The 20,402-nt window shown below is 46.8% G+C and overlaps 1 protein-coding gene across 1 annotated transcript in view; it reads right to left on the bottom strand.

Annotated features, from left to right (window-relative positions):
- SYN2 (synapsin II) overlaps positions 1–14,767 on the bottom strand; it is a 153,527-nt gene extending 138,760 nt beyond the window's left edge. The window contains exon 1 of the mRNA XM_032120426.1: positions 14,294–14,767. Coding sequence (XP_031976317.1) covers positions 14,294–14,667 — 374 coding nt within the window. The 5' untranslated portion in view covers positions 14,668–14,767. The remainder of the gene's footprint in view (positions 1–14,293) is intronic.
- Positions 14,768–20,402: the final 5,635 nt, after the last annotated feature.

Here is a 20,402-nt window from a genome sequence, read left to right as displayed (position 1 = left end):
CCAGCCCTGGAAATTCAGGAGACAGATCCAAACTCTGAGTTTAGGATATAATTCCTTTGAAGAAAAGCCTCTGCTTCAGAAATGTGGCAAACCTGTTCCAATGGTTTGCTACAATGGACAAGGTTTAGTCCTTGCTGTCCATCAGCTGTCAGGAGGGCAAAGCTCCTTTCTTGAAATGGCTTCCAAATGATAAGCCAAGTGAAAGTAAACAATTCCAAAGGCAAGGTTCAGAACTGCAAGAATTATATCATAATCATTAAAAAAAATTATGTGTAAAAGTCAAACGAACAAAATAAGCTCTTTGCCACCCAAAGACCTTTAATATTCCAAGCTGGGTAACACATGGAACATGAGACTGAAGCCACTTTATAATTGCTTCACTGAAAATTCTCTGTTAGTATTTCTGTATTTAATTCTATGTTTGCTAGATGCCCGTGGAGATAAATATGTTTTGCTACTCGTTCTGGATGTGTCTGAAAAGCAGCAAAGAAACAGTGATAAATAATAATTCAGTGCAGAAAACCAGGTCTTTTTGTTTATTTTGAATTCCACTGCTTTGTACAACCTCACTGTGTTCCGCAAATACTTAATCTACCAACAATAAGCTACAAAAGTCAATCTTGGTGCACCCTGGAGGTGTCCAAGGAATGACTGGATGTGGCACTCAGAGCTCTGGGCTGGGGACACGGTGGGGATTGGGCACAGCTTGGATGAGGATTTAAGTCCATTTGTTTCATTGGATGGAATTTCTCACTCACATGATAATTCTTTACCGCTAATTTTTTTAAAAAACCTAAAATTTAGAGAGTTCCCCATGTGTTATCACCAAGACCATTCCTGACTTGTAAGAAAACTAAAACCCCAAAATGCAAATATGGGTTTGTGTGCAATCCCTGTACTGATCACAAATAAGTTGTGGTGTTTTTAAGTAATTTTCTGGATCAATACCTGACCGAGAACCAAATTATCTCCTGTCCCAATTCTGCCCGTCCTTGCAGAACTGGAACCTTAACTCAAAGCTGTCCAACTCTCAATTTCATCCTCCTCCTGATTTATTTTGCAATTTGTAACACTGTGCCCCATGATTCAAGCAAACCCCAGCAACAAATCACAGGCTCAGGAAAGCCCTGCTCTTCTTGACAAGGTGAATGAGATTTTCCCTTCATTCCCCAGTCTGCCATGAGGAATTGTTTCTCCAATAATTCCTGGCCTTAACTGCAAAATGTAAGCAGTTGCTTATGAGTGTTGTTACTTCTTCCATATGATTCTGTCTTGGATCACAATCCCGAGTCAGATGAAAAATTTGAGATTATTAATGGATGTTCCTTCTCCAGGGGCACCCTGCAACACACTCAAAAAATTCAGGACTTGCTCAATCTGTCTTCTCAAAAGCTCAACTGCTGCAATGCTAAAAATGTGTCCAACAAAAGGGCAGGAAAAATTGGAAAAAGTTGATGCACATTTCAAACACTTCCCTAGGAAAATGCGGTTTCGATATTCCTCCAGTGTACTTGTAACTCATCAAAAAGAGTCTGGAATGTTGGATATTACAGTAATTTATTTCTGAATTGTGCTATCCAGTGGTGGGGACCAAATTGCTGCCAGAGCATTCTTTGCTACTGAAACTACAAGATGATGTCAGTTCAGGTGAACCAACATCTAAATTTAACTACTATACACATCTTGTCTTAGTTTGATTCTTTTTAAACACCAAGGTCATCACAGGGAATCTGGCTAGTCACCTGGGCTTTGAGGAAGGAGTAGATATTGGGATAAAGAGGAACATGAGTGAGTGGTAACAATAGATTCTTACAAATAAATATTCTAATGAATTAGGAGCACTGGTATTTTATCTTCGATAAATCCTGTTAAAGAGGAACAGCAAGAAGAAAAGTTAATTTCACACAGACAGCAAGAGCACAAGGAAAGAACTTTGAATTATGACAACCTAAATGCATTTGATCCTGTAATTTAAATGTATGGCAAAGCAATAATCTGTTCAGGTACTGAGTGTAATTCATCATATTAGTGATGAATTGAGTGTATCAATAACCAGTCATGAGAATTTTCAAATCCATTATTACAGCTTGAGCAAGGACAATTTCTTCCAGCCCATGTGCCCTTTACAAGCTGAATATTTCTAATCAGTGAGAGCTGAATGACCAAAGGAATAAACACAGGAATGGGAGAGGGGAAGGGATGACGAGAGGAAAGCAAAAACAAAACTTCCAGAAATGTGGATTAGGGAAAACTTGGCTCTGCTACAAACTCCCATATCCAAGAGAACGGAGGGAGCGAGGTGAGCAGAGGAGCAGCCAATCTCCAGCACCCAATTTCCAGTGCCTTGTGCCTTTTTGGTGGAACCATCATTTGCATTTAATCATGCTGCTCATAACAGGCTCTTGGAAGGCTACAGAAACAGGAGAATAATCCCCATTATCCCAACACAAAGAAATTCCAGCAAGGTGATCTCCCAATGGCTGAGCCACAAGAGAATTGCAAGTCCCAATCATTTGATTTGGTTTTTTTCCCCAAAGAGATGCTACTGCTATAAATGGAAGTGAACATTTCTGCAAGTGAAAAAAAGCATAAGATAAACCCATATTTGTCCCACCCAAGTACTGGAGAGGGGATTTTTTAACAATGCCTGCATTAGCTACAAAGATACTTTATGCAGAAATCAGGCAGGTACCTCAGAGAAAATGTGTTTGAATAATGGCAAGTATTTTACTTTTGGGAAGCCTCTTGAACTGCACAATAAGAATTATGTCACTCTTCATTCTGTGAGGAATTCTTGATGTAAAAGTCTAAATTCTCCACTATCTTCCAACTTTTCCTTGAGACAACTCCAGGAAAACAGAAGGTGAACAGGAAGAGAATTTCCCAGCTGACAATTCCCGGTGGATTGTGGCTCTCCCACCCTCTGGGGATGTTTTGAAGGGTACCAGACCCACCAGGTGGTTGTTAATGGCTCATGGGCAGGGAAACTGGAAAATGCCACAATGATCATGGAATGCAGCTCTCCTGGTCCCAGAGCTGTGCTGGAGCTGCACTCCACTGAATATTATCATTTGCTTGGAAGAGCCTCCCAATTTCTGCTTTTGTGGAGGTATTTACATCAGTTTACAGCTTAAGCCAGAAATTTATGAGCAGAGTATCACCATTTTTGTCATATTCATTTAATGTCATAACTTTTGCCTATTTGAAATGAAGGGTGACAGATTAAAGTCAGGAATTAACTTCTCAGAAAAATCAACTAATCCCCAGGAAGCAGCTTGAAACAGCTCTTGTAAAAAGGAACAGCAAGTAAAAATGTCATGACTAACCACAGTGCATTATTTCCCCAACACATCATTGCTCTCCCATGAAGATACTCCACAGCTCATGTGGAAACAATACAAGAGTAAATAAACACAGGATTTGTGAACAGAACATGCCTAAGCACTATTCTACCTCTTTCACTGCCACTTCCAGCCCTCCACAGTAATTTCACCCTAAATGTTCCATTTTGGTTTCAAAATAAAGGGCCAGATTAGAAGCTGTTCATAAAAAAAGACAGTGGCATGAAAAACACAGATAAGTGGATTTTTCTCTCTCATCCTTTCCGAGTGGCTTCGGTGATGCTTGATTCAAGCAAAAGTAGGTTCTAAAATATTCTTTCTAAATAAAAATTGCAACTTTTACACAGTTCTTGAAGTCTGCTCTATTTTTTTTAGCACAGTTAAGTGACTGCACGCTGGCCCCAGAACACACAGCAGCATTAGTGGGGACAGCTAACAAACAGAATCGGAGAAGGCACTCACTGGGCATCAGTTTAATTCGAGTTTGCACAGGAAAAACCTTATTCCATTCGAATACAATAAAAGAATCTACACAGGCAGGTCCTGTGCACTGAAATCTAAACAGAAGTATTTTTTGAGAGGGTGTTAAAGATGATTGAATATTTATAATTTTAACCATCTCATCGGAGCTGTTTCTAATCAATTTATTTTCCTTTTACAGACTTACGGAACTGCTACTGGTCCCACAGTCCCAGGTTTTTACCCCGAGTTTTCAGGCAATGTTTCAGACAAAACTGAAGAATTTCTCCTCACTCTGCAGAATAATTTTATGCCCTGGACAGGTCTTTCAGGAAAATGCTCCTGGTTTACTGCAGACAGACAGAGATATGTACACACCTTCACACATGTGCAGCTTAAGGTGCTTCTTGCCCCAAATGAAATTAGTTGTGTGTGTTGGCAGGATCAGCTGCACGCCACTCCAGCCCTGGTGCAGCAGAGATGGGCACTTTGATGCTTTACAACAAGCTGCTTTTGCTGATTAACATCATTAACTCTGATTTACGTGTTACACATAATCCTGCTTTGCAACATGAAAGTTACTTGCTGAAGTCCTCGAAGTGAAAATATTCTGTTCTCACCCTGAGAAGTCCAGAGTCTAGGTCTAAAGAATTTCAGTCATCTATCAAAAAAACCACCCTACTCTAAAACACTAACTAAAGAAATATAAAAGTGACTTTTGGAGCTATTGTTCATCCCTCAAAAATAAATGTTTTCTTGAGGTTTGCTTCCTTTCAAACACCCAGTTGAAAATTCACAAACTGAACCAAGCCTTGAAATGAAGTAATGTGCCTTAAACCTTACAGTAGTGTCTGGTAAAGAGTTACATGTACCAAGTCTTCATCCCATCTTGGCAGGCAGACAGACAGACAGACAGAGCAGTTTGCCATGAGCTTTTCAAAAAGCTGAAACCAATACTGGGATTCTGTTCCACAGAAAGCATCACAAATGCACTGTTCTGCATCACCCAGATAAGAAGTGACGAACAAACATTCAGGGGAAAGCCTCCATCAGCCCAGTAAGGAGCCCAGAAAATCAGAAAATGGAGATTTAATTCTACTGTTGCGATGTAAAGCCACCCAGAGCCTGGATTTCAGGATAACAGCACCTGTGTGTTTATTCTACACTGAAAGCCTTCCAGACATTATCACTGAGGGATTTGGACAATAACAATCACACTCTGCCACCCTGCTTCACTGTGCAGTTGTATTTTACTCCAAAGGCCACTCAGGAGCTGATTTGTCATCAATACACAGCCCAGCAGCCAAGGATCTGGGGAGCTGAAAAGGATATTTATAATGGGCCACAATATTCCGAAAAAAACCAAACAAAAAACAAACCAACAAAGAAAACCACCAAGCAATTACCCCAAAGCTTCATTAGCTGCCTGACTTCTTGGAAAAGCCTTCTAGCAAATAAAAGAAGAAAACAACTGCAAGCCTTAAGAGAAAAGCCCTGCTGTGAGACCCTCCCCAGCCTGGCAAGGGCAGAGCTGCAGTCTGCTGCCACCCACACCTTCCACGAGCAAAGACCAACCCAGCAGAAGTGATTTTAGTAGAAATAATGTAAACCTTCATGCACACTAATTATGCTTTATATGAATGTCTCTCTTGACTCCTCTCATGTGTTGCTATTGCCAAGGAAGTTAATCTTACCCTCGTGTACGTTGGATTGCTGCTGGTTCACGCCAGACATTTCTTCCTTAGCAAGAAAATTCATCAGCACAAAAATCCTAGAACATGGGTCCAACGAAAAGAATTTAGGCAGAGAACAGCCTGACACAAACCCTGAGTCTCTAAATCCTTTGCACTGCAACCCACACAATAGATCCTCATGAGAGCTGTCTTCAAAACAGCAGCTGACTTTTCACTGGCACTGTGGAAGAGCCTCCTTTTATTCCAGAGCAACCCAACAGCAAGAAAACAACAGCCATGAACTATTTTCTATCTGGACAACGTGCACTGGTGAAAATTCCTACAAATTCTTCTCCAAAAAACCCTTCTGCATACAGATGTACACGACTACATACACACAAACACATTTTAAAAAGCCTGTCACAAACACTCTTGTCATTTATTAATATATATTGTATGGAACAGCCACACAAGACTCAGGAAAATTAGTTTTGGTTATCTGCTCAAAGACAAAGGTTTCATAAATAATTTTTCCTAATTAAAAGTATCCCTAGGATTTTTATCTACCTTGAACAGTAGATGGCTGAGACAACAACTCTTAAGTTAAACAAGTTCTGCAGTCACAGCACGCTATGAAACCATATTGCCGCTCAGTGGAATTGGATGTATTTATCATGTTTTATCATTAAACCTTTTTATCACACTTCCAGGATCACAAATCTCACATGGTGCTTTTCTAATATTAATTTAGAAACCTTATCATCTTTCAAAATTCCCTCAATGTTGAAGCGTGTGTATACATAGAGAGCCTTCATTGGAAATGATTTTCAGTACAGAAGAAACCACTGAAGCAAACTAAGAGGTAGTGAAATAATGCTGAATCTTCCTCTCTGGAAACATCCTGGTTTCCCTGAACAAATGGGAGGCTTAAGAGACTGTGACTGATCTCATATTGGAATTTAATCCCCTAAATCTGGGCTGTTTCAGTGGAATTATAATCAGTTTTATTAGTAAGAAATCAGAAGGAATAAAGAAGAAACGAGGTCAGACAGAACAAACCTGAGGTCAGGCACGGAGCTGTGTACACACAGACCTGGAGCAATCCATGAATTAAATGAATCCCACCCGCATCTGAATTCCAAAAGGAGTGAGCAGAGGTGCCCTGGCAGCCCTGCCAGCAGGTGATGGGCAGCCAGGATCCCACAGGAGCCCACACATCCCTCAGCATTCCCTGGCACAGCTGGAGCTGAGGCTTGGTGCTTCCAGAGCCCTGCACTGCCCGAGACACCTGGGGTCTGCAGGGAAACCAGGACCAGCCTCCTTGCATTCAGCGTCCAGTGTCCTCTGGATTAAACACTTCTATCACTTCAGCTCACAAAGTACAAAGAAGGATTTGACCTCAGCCACCAGCTGTTTGTTAGGAATCTGTTCTTTCTCATTTGTGTGCCAGCCAGGGAGGGACACACCTGTGAGGATGGGGAAATGGACAAAGTCTTTGCACTTTTTGCCCAAGCCTGGAGCAGCCTGCAGCTCGTGTTGGCTCGAATACCTGTCCCTGCCAGCCTGGAGCACTGAGCTCTCTCTGAGAGGGCCAGTTCGACTGGGCACAGATAAAGCTGTTTAATTAAAAGCAGCAGTGCAACCAAGCAAGCAGCTCTCATTCCAGACCCAGGTCTGAGGCTGCCCTCCCACCCACGGCGTCTGTGAAGTTTTATCACCTCCCTGCACATTTTTGTCACTCCACAAGGCAAGCTGCCTCGTCTTTGGAAGCAATGTCATTACTGCAGGTAACATTCTGCTTCATCCTTTATGGCTCCGCTTTTTGTCATCTACAACATTGCTTTCTTTGCCAATTTACTCTTTTCCATTCTGGACAATTTTTCCACCTGCCTGTAATTACCCTTTGCTGTTGTGTTCAGCCAGCCAGGTCCAAATTCCTTCTGTGGAGGTTCTGTATCCAAACCTGACTGCCTGCACGTGTTATTCCCTTCCTCAAACACAAGTTGAAACTCAGACATATTTTCACTGAAGCCTTATCACATCTTTAAATGCAGATTGCAGTGTACCTTATCTATAAATGTACAGCCTCCCCCCAACATCAGTCTATTTCAGTGGTATTAAAAGAGATTTCTGTAGTTTAGAGCATTCCTAATGGGATACAATTATGTCATATTGGATATGATATTTCCGTGGGTCACTCACACGGTGCTATTAGGAACTGGGTACTAAAACTGCATAAAATGAAGTCACTACTTTTGGAACATCCTGTGGGAATATTTAGCATCAATCTTTTGAGCAAACATGCTTCCAGCAACCATGGCTTTTTCAGTGTCCTGCAGTGTTTACAGAATGGCAAACCCCATCCATTTCAAACAGGAAGTCCTCCACACACACTTTTGCAAGATGAACAATAAGATATCCAATATTATAGTTTTTAATACCCTTTTGTTCCATGCCTTTCCTATTTCAACCGGTTACAATTTGCTACTGGAAAGTCATTATCAAATCCTGAATAGGTTGTAAGTAGAATTTCTTATTTTACTTGGTTCCATGGTCTACCAAGCAATTTGTTATTCTTTTTATCTCTCACTTCAGTCTTGTTACTTAGAAATGTACCTCCCTAAAATTCATTATTTCCTTGCCAATTTTTCTATTTCCTTTCTCTGAAGGCAAACTTTAGAAGAAAACATTGGCAAACTTTTTCTCTAATATTACCCATTCAACTCAACGTGTTACTGTAGCTTTCATTAGGCTTCAGAGACACTTTTATTGTCTCTTTAAGAAAACCACTTGGATCCTGAGCACAGGGATCAGGGATGGGATAGGGGTGACACCAGAGAGAATCTGTCCAAATTTGTGGGCATTTACACTCAGCTGCCTAAAACATCATCAGAGCCTGGAAGAGCTTGTTTAGCTAGAGCAGCACACAGCATGGAGGAGAAAGCGTTTTCCACTGAGATCTGGTTTTCATTCTACATCTTGTCACAAAGGTAATCTCTCTCACATACTGTGCTTTGCTATTTATACCAACACAGCCAAGTATGGCACACGACAGAACTCCAGATAAACAGAAAAAACCCAGCAATTTTCTCTCTTAGATCATCTTAAAATACCAGCACACACTTTGTCTGGGGCAGCACCAGCTGGCTGTTGGGAGAGCAGACACAGAACACAACGTGTGTGAGGTTGCTGTACACTGCAAATTCAGATTTAACACAGCTTCGGTTAGCTCAGCTGCATGCCCTGCTTCTCCAGCCCTTGCCCCGTGTGGGCTTGATATGAAAAAATGGACAAAGAAGCAGTGTCAAGGCCCCATGAGCTGTACCTCACCCCTCAGAACACCTCCTGCAGTGGCTGAGGAGACAGAGGTCAGGATGAACTCTGCAGAAACCCTCGTGGTTTCCTGCGTGTGCCCTCCCAGCCTGCAGAGCTGTGCTGTTTGTGCTTGCATCCCTCCTTTCACTGTGCTGTTATTTGGATTGCAGAGGCAGAGAGCCCTCAATGCAGAGCTGGCAGTGAAGGGCGTGCTGGGAAGCAGGGCTGATCTAATTACCTGGCTGGAAGAAGCTGTCTGAGCACACACTGGCCTCATGCAAAAGCTGCTTGCCAGCTCCCTTTTGGAGGGCTGGGAACCCAGTCCAAAGGCCACAACTAGAGTTAGACTGAAATATCTCACAAAGATCGTTTTGAAATGGGACACTTTCATACGAAGCAAAAATTAGACAGAAAGTAAAACTTTTGTCACTCTTGCTCAGTTTCAGAGGTTTTAAGGAACCTATTTCGTCCTTGAAATATGACAGTGTTATACCAAAGGCAAGGTTATTTTCCAATATCAAGAGTTTCTTGTTGCAAAGGGCATTTTAAATTAATAAAGGTGATTTAGTACATGTGTTTTCCTCCCATATAAGATATATATATTGATAAGATTATCTTTTCCTTACACTCCACATTTGGTCAAAGTCTTGAGAGCTGAGACCCTTTAAAAACCAGCTCCTCCCTCCTCTACAACACTGCTGGATTTGCCTCCAAACACATCCCACCTTCAGTCCCAGTGCCAGGGAAGCCCTTCCATCCCCTCCCTCTGTCAATCTCCAGCTCCACATTTGTCACACCCTGGGTTTCCCTCCCCAGTTCCCACCTGGCTCTTGACTTTATGCCGGTAGCAGTGAGCTGTGCCGTGCCAGGAGGCTGCAAGGACATTTTCCTCCTCCAGAGTCATCCCAAAGGACAGGAGAGTGCTCTGGCAGAGCAGTTGCCCTCATTTATGCGTTATTAAAATCAAGTGACGCCTTCTAAATTTGGAAAACTTGCTCACTGAAGGCTTACAGTGAATGAAATGAAAGCTGCAGCTACTAAATCAATGTTACAACTAAAAACATGAGTATTCTAGGCCAACAGAAGTTAGGAACTGCTAATTAGTTATGCACAATTGAACCATCCCTAATGAACAGAAAAACTGCAGGGAAATTTTCACTGTAGTGTGTTCATGCAAGTTTGGTAGTTACAAAAAACAACAGCACACACAGCTTTAATTGAAACCGGTTTCCACACTCTAGTGAATGAAAAAATACCTAAAAAACAAGAAACAAACCCTAAGAAACTCATGCTGCTCACTTTATGAAATTTTTGTGTCGTAAATGAGTGCTTTTCTGCACTGCAACAACAGTGTTCAGATTAAGAATATTTCTGATGAGCAATGTTGGCCCATAAATGACTCAGTAATTTTAAACCAGAAAGTTTGCTCTTCATACAGCATTTGTCCCAGCCATTTGGGGTTTATCTTTGGAGCCTGTCACAAGCTGAGTAACTACTCAGGCAGTAAACATGAAGTGAAATGCATAATTGTCTGGGGGGAAAAAAAAGGTACTGATACTTATAACCAGATTTGTGCTTAAAAAAACACAAGAACAAGATTTCCCAGCTTTGTTTTTTTATAGTTTCATTGCTGCTGCCAACAAGTCTGATATTCAAGCTTTAAAGGACAAGGCACACAAAGTGATGATTAGTTTTCGATATTGAAACAGCTTTCTGAGTCTCATACATAAGCTTTTAAGAAAGATAATAATCTTTACACAGAGTCTTGGCCCCTTGCCACCAATGTATGGCCTCTCATCAATTGCTTGTTCAGCACTGAATATTCAGGACTTTTTGTGTACAGAACAAAAGGGTTGTTTCCTGAGGAAATCAAACACATTTTAAAATAAACTTATCTAGCTGAAAATTTTGGACACTTAATGCAGAATTAAAAGAGAAGTAGAAGCAAGCTGTTGAGTTTTAATTTAGCTCTGTCAGCAGTTGCTTGGATGACCTTGAACAAATTATTTCACCTCTTAGTTTGCTCTATTTGTAAAATATCAACAACGATCCTCAAAGCTGTAAAACAACCATTGAAGTCTCCCATCCAATCACCATTAAACCTAACAAGTGGTTCTTGAAGCTCTCCCCTCCCCAGCAGATCCATGGAGCATCTGTGCATCAGACATATTCCCACTGCATCTTAAAACCCATCCACCAGATGTGTGAACTCATCAGAGGGTTCTGGAGATCAAGATATGGAAAATGTCTGCTCAATATGCAGCTGCAGATGAAAAGGACATCACATTCAAGTGCATAAAGAACAGGCCTGGAAATGAAATCAGCTTTTCCAACGCCTTCACTAATTTATATAAATTAGTAGCACTGGACCATGGAAGGGTTTGCGTTGCAGGTCACCTCTTCCTCATGGGGCTGCTCTGGAATGACAGGGAGTTTCTACAATAGGTGGTGGAAATGGCTGCTGGCTATTTGCTTCCACCTGTGGACCAGAGGGTCATTCATTGTACAGAGTGGCCAAGAGAAATTCTTCCATGAGAGCCAGGACCAGCAAAGACCACTTGCCATGGATTTATTGACTACAGCCTTTAGCCTATTTTGGATTTGTCCCTTCACTTGCCACCAAGGCTGGTGGAAAGTCTTTGATTCTGCTTCTTTTGCAGTTCTGCCTTTAGGAGAAGCATAACCACTAAATGTGGTTGCAAGTTTCCAAAGAACCTCTGGAAATTTCTTTACAGCTCTAACACACCTTGGATTGAGAAAGGAGGGTGGTTTGGCACAACAACTGCATTTGCTCTTGCCTTAAGAAGTCAGGAAAATGGTAAAAAACATACAAATTAGTATAGAAAGGCAATGCTCCCATTTTTTTATCCCGTCCCATGCCAGAAAAGTAAAGTAATTGAAATAGAGAATTTCAAAACTTGCAATAGGACAAACCTCTTAAGGCAAGAAATCGAGGAAGGATGTCATTGAGATCAAGATTACAAAATGCAAGCAACAACTGGGATTTGGTTCCAGGTAAAATGTCCCAGGTGATTCCATGAGCAACAGCAACAATGTTGGGTTACCAAATCTTAGGCTTGAAGTATGAGTCAACCTCTCACAGAAATAAAATCTACTGGAAACAAGATGTCCCTTTACACCAGGGGTAAGAGGGAACATGCTTTGCTGACAGAAGAAGGTGTTTATGCTTCCTCTGGCCCCTGCTGAAGAGAGGATACTGAACCAGCAGGATTTCAGTGTGATCCAGACAGAAATCCTTTGATTCCTACTGAAGCTGCAACCCACAAGCAATACACACGTTCTCAATTTAAAACAAACACAGTGCAGCTCAAAGCATGACAAAAACAAACCCCAAGCATCTGCTCCTCCTCTCAGGATCAGTGCCCATCAGCTGCGAGGGTTTCTGGGGAGGCTCTCAGGGGTGATTCTGTTGCTCCCGTTATTGACAGGGTTTGCTCGCAGCATCACATGACAGAGCTCTGCAAACCTCCCCTTGCAGCACAGGCCAGGGCAGCTGGGGGTGCCCAGCACGCCACTGGCACTCACCTGCTGCCCATCCCAACCTTTCTTTTCCTTTCCCAAATGACAACCCACATTCCGTTCTAGCCCATATAGATCAGTGCGCGCCCACACGGACATCCGTACTTCCCAAGGTATGGAACAAACTCTTCTGCATGCACTACCAGAATTCACACCTATCTGGAGTTGTATGGGACCCACGAGGGTCACACAGGGCGTTTCTCAGGATATATTTTAAAATCTTCAGTCACAGAATGAGTGATTTCTGGGAAAGAGCCGGTGCAACAACAAACTGCTTTTTCTAGAACTACTATGTATCCATGTCACATACTATGAGGAGGGGGGGGAAAAAAAGGCAAAAGCAAGCAGGCATGAGTAACCTTGTGTAGATTTGTGAGGCTCCTACCTGGAGTGCTCTTGGGGGAACTCCCCACGGAGGTCTTTAAAAGCTTTGCCCATATCAACAGATTGTGTTAATTTGGAGTGCATTTATCAAGTATGCAAAACCACGTATGTAAAACCACGTTCAAAATACTCAGAGTGGCTTCAGTGAGCACAGAAAAATCTCCCAGAAACAAACGTTATGAACATCTACAGTTATTGAGTGTACCAGGGAGAGAGCTGTGAGCTACAGAGTATTAAACAAATAGATGTTTCTGCAAGGCAGGGAGCAGTGTCCATGGATGCATCTCCATGACGTAGGTACAGAGGCTGCCTGAGTCTGGCAGATACAACCACCTTGTTTTTTCCAAAAAGAAAAAAAAAGAAAAGAAAAAAAAAAGGAAGAAAAAAAAAAAGAAAACCATCCCCTCCCCACACCACCAGCCACAAAACCATCCCCAGAAGAAAAAGCCTGGAAAATATAACAGGTAATGTTATCTTAACATAAATAACATATCTGCTATAGTTAAAGGCTTACATTTTCGTTTCAAGTATTTTATTAAAGTACCATTTGAAAGCAAATTGGATCAGATCACAGCACTGCACGAGTCCATCCAGACAGTAAGGCTATAAATTTGAGAGGCTGAGAATAAAACCCTAAACCCACAATCCATTACTGGATGATATCAGTGCTACAAAAACAGACTTGTTTTACTCTGTATTATTTTAAGGCGCTGCTAAGACCTCCTGCACTGTAATTAGCAACAGCGAATGAGGCGATTCTCAGCTTGATGTGCAAACACACAAGTTAGCGAGGGATTGATAGGAATATGTCCTCCCTCTAGAGCACAGCATCCACCAGAGCCGGCCGTGATAAACAGGTCTGGAACAGCCATAGCCTCTCCTGCTCGTACCAGCCAGGCACAGGCAGAGCCGCGCCACTGGCCACGTCCCACGCCTGGTAAATCCCGCATTTTTAATGATATCATTAAAAGCCAAACACGCTGCCCAAATAAAACCTGCCGAGTTCATGAAGCCCATGGCCGCAGAATTCCCGGAGCTAGGGCAGAGCGAGGGCTGGTGCCCGGCATCCTGAAGGACCTTCACCCGAACGCGCATTGGAGACGCTGCCACAGGAGCAGCGGGAGCTGCGTGAAAACAAACCGGCTCGTAAACACGAATTAACCCACAGAACGCTACAACCACACGCAGTTCCGCACAGAAATCCGTGCCCAGGACACCTAGATCCAACTTGCCCCTACACACGGGTTCTTTATTTTGTCAGAGAACACAGGATATGCTTGGTCAGGGCGGTAAACATGTTTTATTTAGTGTTGTGATGGAAAACAGATTTCACGGCTAGTCAGGCGCTCCGGGGCTCGCTGGGTTTTTTCGCTCCATCTTCCAGTCCGTGAGGCTGCGCTCCAGCCCCTCAGCGGGGCCGGGTGTGGGGGCTCTGCCCGGCCCCGGGCGCACCCCCCGCCCCAGGTGAGCCCGCACCTGCCGGGGAGGGACCGCGGGAGGATGGGGGGAAGGACGAGGGGCAAGGAGGAGGAGGAGGATGATGATGATGAGGGCGCGGAGGAGCATGCGGGGGGCACCTACCAGTCCGTATGCGGCTCGTCGATGACCAGGAGCAGCTTGAACTTTCTGCCGACAGCCGCGGAGACGGCGGCGGACGCGTCCACCAGCCCTGCCGAGGCCGCCGTCTGCTTCACGGCGTTGGAGAGCGAGCTGAAGAAGCTGCTGCCCGTCGACTGCTGCGGCGGCGGCGGCTGCTGCTGCTGAGGGGGCGCGGGCTGCGGCGGCTGCCGGCGCTCCGCGGCCGGCGAGCCCGAGGCGGGGGCCGAGGAGCCCGCGGAAGGCGGCGGCGGCGGAGGCTGCTGCGGCTCCGGCCGCTGCAGATCGGTCATGTAGCCATTGGGCAGGTTGGCGATGAAGCTGCTGTCCGAGAGCCTGCGCCGCAGAAAGTTCATCATCTGGCCGGGCGGGCGCGGCGGGGCTGCGGCGGGGCCGGGAGCGGGATGTGCGATCCGCCGGCGGCAGCGCTCCGCGCTCTCTGCGGCCGCGCCGCCGCTGCGCCGCTCCTGCCACCGCCCGCCCGCAGGGGGCGGCCGAGGGGCGGGCGGGGCGCGGGGACGCGGATGGGGACGGGGACGGGGATGGGGATGGGGATGGGGATGGGAATGGGGATGGGGATGGGGATGGGATGGGATGGGATGGGGATGGGGATGGGGATGGGAATGGGGATGGGGATGGGGATGGGGACGGGGATGGGGACGGGGACGGGGATGGGGATGGGGATGGGGATGGGGAATGGGGATGGGGAATGGGGATGGGGATGGGGATGGGGATGGGGATGGGGATGGGGAATGGGGATGGGAATGGGGATGGGGATGGGGATGGGGATGGGGATGGGAATGGGGAATGGGGATGGGGAATGGGGATGGGGATGGGGATGGGGATGGGGATGGGGATGGGGATGGGGATGGGGAATGGGGATGGGGAATGGGGATGGGGATGGGAATGGGGATGGGGATGGGGATGGGAATGGGGATGGGGATGGGAATGGGGATGGGGATGGGAATGGGGATGGGAATGGGGATGGGAATGGGGATGGGGATGGGAATGGGGATGGGGATGGGAATGGGGATGGGAATGGGGATGGGAATGGGGATGGGGATGGGAATGGGGATAGGGATGGGGATGGGGATGGGGATGGGGATGGGGATAGGGATGGGGATGGGAATGGGGATGGGGATGGGGATGGGGATGGGGATGGGGATGGGGATGGGGATGGGGATGGGGATGGGAATGGGGATGGGGATGGGAATGGGGATGGGAATGGGGATGGGAATGGGGATGGGGATGGGGATGGGAATGGGGATGGGAATGGGGATGGGGATGGGAATGGGGATGGGGATGGGGATGGGAATGGGGATGGGGATGGGAATGGGGATGGGGATGGGAATGGGGATGGGAATGGGGATGGGAATGGGGATGGGGATGGGGATGGGGATGGGGAATGGGGATGGGAATGGGGATGGGGATGGGGATGGGGATGGGAATGGGGATGGGGATGGGAATGGGGATGGGGATGGGGATGGGAATGGGGATAGGGATGGGGATGGGAATGGGGATGGGGATGGGAATGGGGATGGGGATGGGGATGGGGATGGGAATGGGGATAGGGATGGGGATGGGGATGGGGATGGGGATGGGGAATGGGGATGGGAATGGGGATGGGGATGGGGATGGGAATGGGGATGGGGATGGGGATGGGGATGGGGATGGGGATGGGAATGGGGATGGGGATGGGAATGGGGATGGGGATGGGAATGGGGATGGGAATGGGGATGGGAATGGGGATGGGGATGGGAATGGGAATGGGGATGGGGATGGGGATGGGGATAGGGATGGGGATGGGAATGGGGATGGGGATGGGGATGGGGATGGGGATGGGGATGGGAATGGGGATGGGGATGGGGATGGGAATGGGGATGGGGATGGGGATGGGGACGGGGAATGGGGATGGGGATGGGGAATGGGGATAGGGATGGGGATGGGGATGGGGATGGGGATGGGGATGGGGATAGGGATGGGGATGGGGATGGGGATGGGGATGGGGATGGGGATGGGGATGGGGATGGGGACACGGATAGGGACGGGGATGGGGATGGGGATGGGGACGGGGATGGGAATGGGGATGGGGATGGGGATGGGAATGGGGACGGGGATGGGGACACGGATAGGGATAGCGATAGGGATAGGGATAGGGATGGGGATGGGAATGGGGACACGGATAGGGATAGGGACGGGGATGGGAATGGGGATGGGGATGGGGATAGGGACGGGGATGGGGACGGGGACATGGATGGGGATAGGGATGGGGACGGGGACACGAATAGGGATGGGGATGGGGATGGGAACACGGATAGGGACGGGGATGGGGACGGGGACGGGGATGGGGATGGGGATGGGGAGGGGGATGGGGATGGGGATGGGGATGGGGACACGGATGGGGATGGGGATGGGGATGGGGATGGGGACTCGGATGGGGATGGGGATGGGGATGGGGATGGGGACACGGATGAGGACAAGGATGGGGATGGGGACATGGATGGGGATAGGGATGGGGACGGGGACACGAATAGGGATGGGGATGGGGATGGGAACACGGATAGGGACGGGGACGGGGACGGGGACGGGGACGGGGATGGGGATGGGGATGGGGACACGGATGGGGATGGGGATGGGGATGGGGACACGGATGGGGATGGGGATGGGGATGGGGATGGGGACACGGATGAGGACAAGGATGGGGATGGGGACACGGATGGGGATGGGGATGGGGACGGGGATGGGGACATGGATGGGCACACGGATGAAGACACGGATGGGGATGGGGATGGGGACACGGATGGGGACACGGATGGGGACGGGGACGGGGATGAGGACACGGATGGGGACAGGCCGCAGCCAGCGCTAGGATGGAGCGGCGTGTCCAGCCGGCACAACGAGGCCCGCAATTTCTCGCCCTGACAGCAGCCCCGCCGTGTTCAGCGCTGCGGTGGATGCGGATGGAGAGGGGAGTAGTGCTGGGGACAGCTCCGCGCTGGCTCAGGTCACCGCGCCTGGAGCGCATCCCCGGGACAGCTCCAGGCCGAGCATCCCCGGGACAGCTCCAGCCTGAGCATCCCCGGGACAGCTCCAGGCCGAGCATCCCCGGGACAGCTCCAGCCTGAGCATCCCCGGGACAGCTCCAGCCTGAGCATCCCCGGGACACTCTCCACCCTCAGCATCCCCGGGACAGCTCCAGCCTGAGCATCCCCGGGACAGCTCCAGGCCGAGCATCCCCGGGACAGCTCCAGCCTGAGCATCCCCGGGACAGCTCCAGGCCGAGCATCCCCGGGACAGCTCCAGCCTGAGCATCCCCGCGGCCCTCGGGACTGCAGCGTGCGAGGGAGAGGCAGCAGCACCGGCCCGAAGCGCTGGCTGGGGGCAGGAACAGGCACTGCCACCCTTGCATCCCCCGAAATATTAATGAATCCTCTGTTGTTACAGACCTCCCCCACTGGTTATGTCAGAAAGCAGTTTGATGAAGGGGCAGTGCTGTGTATCTTCAAGCAATGCTATGTTGTCATGAGAATTATGGGTGCTTTTTCGACTAGGCTTTCTTTAAGAGTAATTTGAATTCTCTTTCCCCTGAGTTTTGGGATAATTACTCTGTGTAACATAAAACACATAGCTCAGGCCTTATCCTTTTATCCAAGATACACACAGTCACAATTCATTTTGCTTCTGATCTTTACAGGCCACATTGAGAGTAACAGGTGCTCTAATAATAAACACAGTAAATTCATGCAACAACTTCTTTTCAAGTTAGAGTTTCAATGAAATCCCTGGTACTAACACTTCCACATTTTGAAGTTTACACGTTGGAAGGTAGAACTGTGCAGGATTCTGCAAGGAAGGGCTGAATTTGGAATAATTCGTGTGCTGTAGAATGACAAAACCAGATAAAACACCAGGGCTGGCAGGCAAAGGTTGTATTTTAAACATCATGGGCACACTGGGGGAAAATGCTGCCTCTGCCAAGCCATGGTGTGGGCTCCATGTGGGTGCAGCTTGTGGCATACAGGGCACAGAAAATGTAAACAAGAGGAACCACCCTGAGCTACAGCTGCAGTTAGAGTGCTCCTCTCACCTCAGCACTCTGTGGCCCGTGCTGCCAGAGAAGTTGTGAGCCTGCAGTTAAATCTGGATAAATTTAGGTCTAGTAGGATCTAGAGAGAATCGTTTCTTCTCAGTAGTATTGAGGTATCTTGGGGCTGTTCATGTTTCTGAAAAGCTTGCCTGCACTAATGGGAGTTAGAGCAGCTACAGCACAGGGAAGCAGGTCACTGACAGAGGCAGAACACTGCAGTTCACCAGGGCAAGTGCAAACGGAGCATTTCCACCCATACCACACATGCAAAGATGATGAATCTCACAGGACTGAGGGATTGCTTCATTCTGCCTTGCTTCAATAGCTGTAATCAATCCTCCCTTCCTTCTCAGCTAAACAGAAGGCAAAGTAAAAGAAAAAAGTGATTGCTTATACAAAATATGAATTTTTGTACGATAGAAACTGTTTCATCATCCCTACAAAGAGATTACTGAAAGCTCTCCTGACAGGTCTGATACAGGAAAATTATATTTTAATAGTTGTGAAATTTCCACTCTGGATTGAGGGGTGATTGTATAAAAACACACCTGCTTTGGACACAATGCTCCCTGTACAGGCCCTGGACCTGCTCGTTGTCCTGACAGCATTCCTGGGTGATTTGGCTCCCTCAGAGCCAAACTCCCCGTGGCAGGATGAGCTGTGTTCCGTGCTCCTGGGCACGTTAACAGATTTGCCAGGTCTCTTCCACAGGGCTGAAACCCACCTGCAGTGTCAGCTGTGCTCTCTGTGTGACCACAAGGTGCACGTGGCAAACAGAAGTGATGGGAGCAATCTGAGTTTCAGCTCCTGTTGCTATAAAACAAAATAAAAAAAAGAGATTAAACAGAGTGGTTATGCTGCTCGGATGTCAGTGATACAAGACCTGGCCCTGTTTACATATTTCTGTGCAAAACTTGTTTTCTTATTGATGAAATCTGGTTTCTGCCCATGGTGCTTCCTTGTACAGTCTCAATATTTCCTTTCAGGTCATAAGGACTGATTCTGGTTGGAACCATGGCTATCAGACTCCGTAAAACAGTTGCCCACTATGGTTTCTCTAACTCTTAGGTGTTTGGGTGAGTAGCAGGAGCCTTGTTCACCCATCCTGTGCACTCTGAAGATGGCATGGCTATTTAAAATAGATGGCATTTCCTAATTTACACACTTTATTCGCTCTAAATGCATTGGTTCTTCCCTATGAGCAACTTCTCAGGGTTTTATTTGCGGGGTTTGATTGTTGGCTGGTTTTTAATTTACCTCTTTACATTGTCACTGCTGTGCTGACAAAAATCTTCAAAAATATCCTCAAACGCTACAGTCAGAGGGGTTGCTAAACATCTTGTAGAGTATTGTAGCAACCTTAAATCCAAAACTGCACCAAGGCAACTGGCAACTGAGCTTGGGAGTATCAAAAACTTGGTTTCTAGTGCAGAACAACCCAAAATGCAGAGCTCTCTGTGTAGCACTGTTGTTACTGTGATGGAAAACTCTGTTGAAAGAGTATCAGTAGACATTACAGGCAGCTCGATGAATTTAACAGCACATAAACCTGTGCCTGAAAAAGAACTAGTGGCATTTTTTGTCCAGACTACTGTTTGTGATGCTTGAACCCCTCACAGCACATTTGTGAGGTAATTCAGCACAATCATGTCTGATAGGAAGTGAGAATACTGAATTGCTGGTGTGTTAAATGACAAAAAGCCTCAATGTCAAAGCAGAGAACACAGCAACAATTTGAAACTCAGTTTTGTTTCCTAAGTTTGAAATCAAAATGCTGAAAGAGATCCAATTAGTGGGGATTAGTTGTGTTGGCAAACTGAGAGGAGAAGAAAAGGAAGGATGATGCATCCTAAGGATGATGCATCCTAACATGCACTCTTCCAGTGAGTTTCATTAGACACTCCAGTGAATTCTCCCAGAACTCCTGCTGTTACAGTGTCCCTGAAGCAAAAACCTGTCAGCTTTCTATTTCTGGTCTCCCTTGCTCTTGGCTGGCCAAGGTGGCAG

This window comes from Corvus moneduloides, chromosome 11 (assembly GCF_009650955.1).
Source record: "Corvus moneduloides isolate bCorMon1 chromosome 11, bCorMon1.pri, whole genome shotgun sequence".
Taxonomy (NCBI): Eukaryota; Metazoa; Chordata; class Aves; order Passeriformes; family Corvidae; genus Corvus; species Corvus moneduloides.
Note: the sequence above shows the minus strand (reverse complement) of the source record. Positions and strands in the feature narration are given on the sequence as shown.